This window comes from Mugil cephalus, chromosome 6, assembly GCF_022458985.1.
Source record: "Mugil cephalus isolate CIBA_MC_2020 chromosome 6, CIBA_Mcephalus_1.1, whole genome shotgun sequence".
Lineage (NCBI taxonomy): Eukaryota > Metazoa > Chordata > Actinopteri > Mugiliformes > Mugilidae > Mugil > Mugil cephalus.
This window is the reverse complement of record NC_061775.1, coordinates 11,004,603-11,012,958: the sequence shown is the minus strand read 5'-3', so window position 1 is coordinate 11,012,958 and position 8,356 is coordinate 11,004,603. Positions and strand designations below refer to the sequence as shown.

The 8,356-nt window shown below is 40.5% G+C and overlaps 2 protein-coding genes across 7 annotated transcripts in view; one reads left to right on the top strand and one right to left on the bottom strand.

Moving 5' to 3' along the window:
* The first annotated feature begins 1,012 nt into the window (after window positions 1–1,012).
* LOC125009649 (retinoschisin-like) lies at window positions 1,013–4,923 on the top strand. Its single transcript, XM_047587772.1, has 6 exons — window positions 1,013–1,104; window positions 1,521–1,546; window positions 1,628–1,838; window positions 2,879–3,020; window positions 3,128–3,323; window positions 4,223–4,923. Exons 1-6 carry the CDS (start codon window positions 1,056–1,058, stop codon window positions 4,373–4,375), a joined length of 777 nt encoding a protein of 258 aa, XP_047443728.1. The 5' UTR covers window positions 1,013–1,055; the 3' UTR covers window positions 4,376–4,923.
* LOC125009648 (cyclin-dependent kinase-like 5) overlaps window positions 4,735–8,356 on the bottom strand; it is a 38,602-nt gene continuing 34,980 nt past the window's right edge. For all 6 annotated transcript variants that reach the window (XM_047587767.1, XM_047587769.1, XM_047587765.1 and 3 more), the window contains one exon: window positions 4,735–8,332. In XM_047587767.1, the coding sequence (XP_047443723.1) occupies window positions 7,973–8,332 (360 nt within the window). In that variant the 3' untranslated portion in view covers window positions 4,735–7,972. The remainder of the gene's footprint in view (window positions 8,333–8,356) is intronic.

Sequence of the window (8,356 nt, the reverse complement as noted above, 5' to 3'; positions counted from 1 at the left end):
CTCTTGTTATAAATACGTGATTCATTTCTGAATTGCTATAGTTGTATCCTTTTTAACATAATTTTGTTAGGGCTGCAGTAAAACGATTTCTCAAAACCAACAAATGCTTGGTGCAGTTTAATTTACGATTTCAACCATAATAGCATATTTCAGAGAATATTCTGCAACATTTTTCTTTTTTTCCCCGTGTAACCCATAAAGTTTATTAAATTATTTGTTACCTGTTCTCACGGAATGATTGTGACAAAGTGACTTAGGTAGATACAAATGATAATAACAATAAACAAAAAAAAAAGGGATGTGTCATTCCTACTATACGGGCGACAGAGTATATGTCTGAGAATGCTTGATATGATGTTTGCCCTGAGTCATGTGAGGCAGACATTGAACCCCAAGCTGCTCACAGTGCCTGACACTGGTGTGAACTAACTAACAGTAGACTGTAAGCAAAAGAAGACTGACACCACTCCTGCATGATGAATATGAGAATGAAGTCATCGGCCTGTTGACTTAGCTTAACATACAAACTGGAAAAAGGACATCGGCCAACAGCCAAAGTTAAAAAGTCCACAAACAACTGGGTTAGAGGTTAGGTCCCTGGTATGTGTCACATGCTGAAGTGCCCTTGAGTAAGACACCTCACCGTTCATCAGGTTTTTCACGGTGTTGATGTGTGCGGCTGTTACTGGGAGCCTCCTGTTGGTTTCCCGGCAACTATTCTCTAAGAATGCAAGGTCCTGGATTAAACAAATGAGATTAAATGAATAATTTGGTAGTTTTGGAGATGATCATATGCCAAGATAACCGTGACGCATCCTATTTCCTCCTCATCAACATCTTATAATTAGCTACACTGACACGCTGACGCTTGCTTTTGATTCATGAGACGATGATATCTAATACAGGCGCAGTACAATAGCACCGTCTAAGGGAGGTGTGTAAAAGGTCAATAAGGAGTATTAGACAAGGCCATCACAGGCCTGTGGATTACAGTAATCCTATCCACTAGCGTTGGGTATCGGGCACATCTCATTCCGGCACAGCTGAGGAGGAAGATGGAGTTCACTGTTCATGCTGTGCTGTTCCTCCTGCTCCTGTCTCAAGGTAAGTCACCGTGCACCTGCATGAATGATCGAAGCCTTTCATGAAAAAAAGGAAATCTCTTACACACTCGCTGTTCTGGTTGTTTGTGTGTCTTTACGTTATTACGCTAATTTTTACATGAGAAAGCAACTCCGTAATGACAATATAATGCACACAAATGCTGCAGCAACAGAATGAAAGTGACCAAGTTTAGTTCGAAAAAGTTTAACAAGCAACCAGTGTGTGTTATTGTCCTGATTTCATTCAGTGTACTGATGCACCTTTCATGCAAACACCTGCAACCAGTTAATAGTTGTTGTATTTTCCCTCATAGGGCTTGTTGCTCATTTTCTATTTAAAGATTTCTCTGTGTCATAGCTTGCTCATTTTATTCAAACATGCTTTTACATTTCATGCATCCGTCAACGGGCCTCCAGCTCTCGTCGTCGTTCACTCGCAGGAGGTAAGACGTCACCTAAATGTGATTTGAGCCGACTGTGAGCGCAAACTCTTCTGAACTCGCGCCTCCCCGTGTGCTCTTCAGGAGGAGGAGGAGGCTGTCCAGGAGGAGGAGCTGCAGGATGAGGACCAGGACCAGGAGGTGATCGAGACATGGACGCGGAACATCAAGGCCTGCACCTGTGATTGTGAGTCGGCCGACTCTCCCACGGGCACCCCTGCTGTCATCCCAGCTGTACCGCCGACCTCGGTGCTGCCCCCTCCGCCTCAGGGTCACTCACTGAACTGCATGCCAGGTGAGGACTCCACCTGGGCTGTCTGTCCCTAGCAGTTTCCCCTCCGTTACATTTCAAAGGACGTCGGAGGCCCTGTATTTATCAAGCCAATAAATCTTTTTTTAAAAAGTGATAAATGGCACGTCGTGTGAAGGACAAAAGCAAGCTGGGAGGGTGGCACACTCACAAAGATTAATGGTGGGAAGAGTTGTATCCTGTGGATTTTTTAAGGTATCCGTTGGCGTGCGCAGCTCTACTCGGGGTGTGATGGATCACACAGCTGATGGTAGCTGGCTGTGTCCTCACATGCACTTGGCTTAATCTTGGTTCGGTTCTCTGCCGCGGTACGGGACACCGTCCAGCATGACCTACCGTGGAGGTTTTTCAACCTCTTATTGCAAGAGAAAAGGGCCCCGCATTTAAGTGATATCGGTTTGGGGTTAAGAATTGAACAACTGTGAAGAAGATGCCCGGAGCGCATCGCACAGGTAATCTTATTACCTGTGCAGGAATGTGATGAGCAGATTAGGGAGCCCGAAATAGGGCATGCCCTTCACCTAATAGCATGATACTGGACAAGGAAGCAGACATCAGATGATAGTCTGATCTCCTTCTCCTGCCCAGTCACGCAAGGCTCACTGTGAACTTTGCTGCAGAACCAAGTCTCAGTCTCAGTCAAAATATAAGGCCGACATAAATGCATGCACGAGGCCTTCTTGTGTTTTATGAGGCCACATTTTTGCACCCAAACCCTCTGCCAGCTTCTGAGAAAACTGGATGTGCATCACTAGTGAAGGCAACTTTTTCTGCTGACATATCACTGAGATGTTAATAAACTGTAACCGGAGAAGAAGTGTTGGAGAGCGAACGTTAAAGTTGCAAGTAAATCTAGAAAGGCTTCCAGTGTAATTAATTTAATGCAAATGTGTAACACAGCAATGTGTCCATTTCCTGTAGCCCAGGTCAAATCAAGTGTCGAGTATCTCTTGATTTCCAGTAAACTGTAGTTTTTTTTATATCATAATATAATCTTACACTAAACTTAACGCTTTCCCTTACAGAGTGCCCCTACCACAGACCCCTGGGCTTCGAATCTGGATCCGTGACCTCAGATCAGATCAGCTGCTCCAACCAGGAACAGTACACCGGCTGGTACTCCTCCTGGTTCCCCAACAAAGCCCGCCTTAACAACCAGGGCTTCGGGTGAGTCACGAGAACCCCCCCTTTTTCCTCTCCAGTTCATGCCACGCACTGGATGCTGTGCAAAATTTGAAAAAAAAAAAAAAAAAAAACATGCGTTGATTTCTCAGGTGTGCATGGCTGTCCAAGTTCAACGACCAGTACCAGTGGATCCAGATCGACCTGAAGGAGGTGGGTGTGGTGTCCGGCATCCTCACCCAGGGCCGCTGTGATGCTGATGAGTGGATTACTAAATACAGCGTTCAGTACCGCACCGTGGAGACTCTCAACTGGATCTATTACAAGGACCAGACAGGAAACAACAGGGTAGGAAGCACAGAACAGTGGCCAGATAAATTCCTCAGTGTGTGACTCCTCCGAACTTTGATGGCAAACCCTTTCACTGACTGTATTGTGTCTGAAGTAAATAGTCCGGTAGAATGTTTAGAGTGTATAAATGTAAAAATCACCACTTTACTATCTTGCCAACAATGAGTAACTCACTTAACTGCATTTATATTTTAGCCGATGGCATTTATGTGATGGTTCATAAACTTTAATCTGGTGGAGTTTGTGTCCCATTTGAAGTTGAAAATCAATATTAAGTTAGGTTAGTGAAAATTTTTCAAGGTTAAGCTTTCAAGATCAAATCCTTTCTGCCAGATGTGTCTGTATTTAGAAAAAACACACATACGAACAAAATGCTGGTTGGTGTTTTTCTTTTACACAATTTATTCATACAAGTATATCTCAGAACATCAGACTTATTTACTTAATACTTAATAATTTGGTGAACTGTGATATTTGATCCACCAACTAAATATATCCACAGTATGAGTACATTATCATTTATTCCGATATTTGATTTCTCAGCATTTCAGCAGCTCATTTCATTTATTTTATTGCTGCTGCTAAATGGTTCAAGTGTGTATGCGAGAATGATATATGTTGATATATGATATATGTTACAAATTTCAGAACTTTTTTCTAATTACTCAGAAAAAAAGATGGCGTCCCAGAATTTGGGTCTAAATTTATCTGTAAAAATCAATTCATGCCGAGCACAGCTGGAATCTATAAGTACACAATAGGACCCATGTATAGAGCTATAATTTAGTGCTTCCCTTTTGTACGGCTGAAGAGTAAAGGTGTCGAAGCACGAGAACAAAGGATCCAAGGATAATTTAAAAACACATCCAGTCCACTGATACACTTTTCTCTTGAAGGTCTTCTACGGCAACTCGGATCGCTCATCTACGGTGCAAAACCTGCTGCGCCCGCCTATTGTGGCTCGCTACATCCGCCTGCTGCCGCTGGGTTGGCACACCCGCATTGCCATGAGGATGGAGCTGCTGATGTGCATGAACAAGTGCACCTGAATTACTTCGCATTATCCTCACCATGCATCCTTCCCCTGTCATCCAGCCACTTGCCAAAACAGGAACATTGGTCCAGGACTGAAAGATTCATTGTGTTACTTTGATGTGAACTTCAGTCCTTAAACATGTCTGTCCTTCTTTGGTTTGGCTGAAAACAATCTCTGGGCAGGTGGACACATTTGATGTTCTTTGATGCGCTATTTATCTCTCTTAAACTCTATTAAGTTATTGTTTTAATCTGTACATACACATCTGGACCCCATCCTCACCTTTCTTGATGCAATCTGTTAACTCAAATCATGCTAAAGGAGTTTTATGTGATTCAGACTCTAATAAAAACAGATTCTCCAGGTAAAGAGTCAAATCAAATTGGCTTGTTTTATTTGAGATTTTACTGGTACATATGTAAACATGAATATTCTAAAAGTGTTAAGCATTCATTTGTGGATTTATGTTGTTCTCATGTAAATGCTCCATTGGAAAAAAAAAAAGCAGATAAACACTGACTATGCTACTAATTTGTGTCTGTAATAAAAGCACAAACTTAATACTTGATTTCATTTAAACGTTTGATAAACATCTTCTGTTATAAATATTACCAAACAAGTAGTCACACATCAGTATTAATATAATACACAGTGCTCCTTCAGCAAAATAATAATCCAAAGAGAGAAATGTGTTGTGTCAAGTACAGAATGTGCACAGACGCACAACACACAACACGGTACGGCCATGTCTGGACTCGACGTGTCACTGCGAGAGCCCGCGGCCCACGAGTTTCAGTCTCCACACGCCGAGCACATGACAAAACATGAGGTGAGGGAGAAATTACAGAGTCAGAGCGATATTGCTGAGCCACGCAGTCTCTTCAAAGTGCAACATTAAAAGGTTTGTGGTTTATTTCTGCCGAGCTACTCTCATGGCACTTTAATTCCAACACAAAACAATGTTACAGTACGGATTCTGCCCCCACGGTGTTTCCTTTCAAAAGCTCGCCCCAAGTGGTTCAGTGTGTGCAATCAGTTAAAAATACAGTGGAGCACTGATTCCCAACCAAGGGGACACACCTGAACTGAACTATTTGAGTAAGCACTAACAATATTTATCATGTGTTTCAAATGAAAGTCTGCGACAAGTTAGTTAGCAGAGCGGCGTTGACTGAAAGCAATGGACAGATTATGGAAATAGTTAGTTAACGAAATGGAAAACTGGTAGAAAAAATAAAACAAAAAAGTCAAATAAAAAGCATTAATCTTAAGGTTAGCTAGCATAAAAGTAAGTATTTGACAAATAAATGTTCAAAATGCTCAAAAGAGAAATGGATCTAGTTAGTACAATTCACAATTCAGAAATTCAGAATTTAGAAAAGAGGCTAAAACAGCTAAGTAGATAACAGCTAAATGACTTTAACTGATAAAAAAAAATAGACAAGTGGTTACAACTAAAGATAAGTGGCTAAAACTAGTGCAAGTAATAATTAAATGGCTAAAAAAACTCAATGTGACAGCTAGTTAGCTAAACGAAAACAAAAACAAAAATCCTAATATATAACAGAGCTAAAAAAAATAAATAATAGCTAAAATGTGTGAATAAAGTGTTTGTGACTAAAAGTAACACATAAACAAAGAAACCACTGGATGTAGTGTATCCTGAAAAACGTGTACGAGTGTTAGGCTAACTAAAATGTCTAACATAGTTAGCTAAAAGTGGTGAAACATAACTGAAACAACTTTGCTAAAAGAAAAACATTAAACAGCTGCAAGTAGTAAATAAATAAGTGGAACAGGACAAATAGCTGAAAGATTAACCAAAAGTAATGGATAAAAAAACTGCTAAATGTAGTGAATTGAGAGAGTTAGCTAACAGTAACGGCTAAATGGCTGTAACAAGACAAATCAAGAATGAATGTTTGAAACTGGTAAAAAAATAAAGGAAAAACAAAAATGTATTAACCTCCTACTAACCACCAAAATGGCTAAATGTTAGATTAACAGTAATGGGAAGGCAACAAACAGCTAATTCTAGTGTATATACAGCAAGTTTGCAAAAAAAAAAAAAAAAAAAAGCTAAATGTAAACAACAATAAGTGGTCCTTCAATGGCGAAAACAGCTTAAAGTAATGGATAAATTGTTGAACTCTGGCTGTATGGACCTTTATGTTAAACAGTACTGTAACAATGTACATCTTTATATAGCCAGCAGTGTTGAATCAATACATTAAGTATTGTCTATTTGAGTGAATAGTGGGGATAAAACGGTGCCTCGCTTCCTACATGGGAGCACATCAGGATAGCACATCTCTGCCAAAGAAAACAGTTAAAATTTACATCTGGATGTGGACGTATTTACACATTTCTTTAACTAATCAAACGACTAGAACCACTTGGATGTTGCTCACGTGGAATTTAAATATGAACAACACAACTTCTTCACACCCTGTTTGTGAGGGCAGCTATCAGAGAGAACCACAACCTTCAGTATCGGCTTCAGATGTCCTTTGTCATTAACTGGATCCTTAAAGTTTGCTCAAAGCAGTGGAACATTTTACTACACTGTTAATTTATCCAAAGTGTGTGTCACCTCACCTTAACATTTCAGAAAGTATTTTTCTTGAGACGTTTTTTTTTTTTTCTTTTTTTCTTTTTTTTAATATATAATTATATGGTTTGTTCTATTTAAGATGATTGAAATGCAACTGTAGTTTTAGTTGTATGACATTAGTATCTAATATGAAAATGTTCATTTATTACCCATTTAGTGCATCAAAAGTCATTGTCTACATATTGATTTTCTCAGAGAACAGTAAATGCAGTGCTTCGTTATGTCCCACAGAGGGCGATGTATGTTAGGATTTCTGTTTATTTATGGCACCAGAGTTTCTAAAATGGCTGCACTTCATAGAGATAAAAAAAACAACTAAATATCCTAAAAAAAAAAGAGAGCAATCAGATCCAAGCTTTAAGATTGTCAGTGCCAACTCAGAGAAACTGTACACACAACAGCTATATTTGAAATACAAGGCAGCATTAACTGATTGTTGCACATTTGAGCATCTGTGACCAGTATGACATAGCACATCCAAAGGCAGGACAGCTTGGACAGAGTTACAATCCTGGATGAGATGAACACACGGAACTGACATTACCACCTCTATTGCAACAACTGACCAAACTTTTATTTGTTCAAAATGCCTTAGATTAGTCTTAAGGAAAATACTACGCAGTAAATGTACTATATTTCTATATTTAATAGAAACAAAAATACTTACACTTAAAATCTACACTTTTATCTATCCATTTATATATATTTAATTTGTGATATATTTACGTTATAATACAAATTATAGTCAGAATTACATAAGTAATAATATAAAGTCTATCAAACATGGAAGCTTTAAAAAAAATTAAGACGTAAAAAGGCTTTTGGCCTGTTTGCAAGCAGTGTTTAAAACTGATGATTTGGTATTGTGTGTGTGTGTATGTGTGAGTGTGTGTGTGTTCAGTAGGTGTATTGTTATACAAGGGAGATGTGGGAGCAACACACAGGATGGACACATCCTAAGGACTCCTAGGATGCGATAGGTGTGAGGCGATGGAATCACAGAGCCGTCTCTTTCAGGTCGTTGAGGTTTGGCATACGAGACCTGGACGGGCGACCAAAGCCGTGCCCGTTCTGGCCCCCTTTGATGCTCATCTGCTCTGGGTACGGGTTGCCCTCAGGTCGGCCCAGGGCGGAGGTGTGCCAGCTGGACTCCAGCTGTCCCGGCATCGGGTACGCTGCCTGTCGGCTCTTGAGCTGGGGCGTGCTGACCCCTGAGTGACCTCGGCTTTCGGAGAAACCGCCCTGAGCGGAGGCTGGATTAGGCAGCGGCTGGTAGCGCATGTCAGAGGGTGCGGTCTGGTTGGAGGATGAGGATGAAAGGTGCAGGAGCTTGCGCAGTGACTTCAGTGGCTGGCTCTGAAAAAGACCCGTGACAGTTAA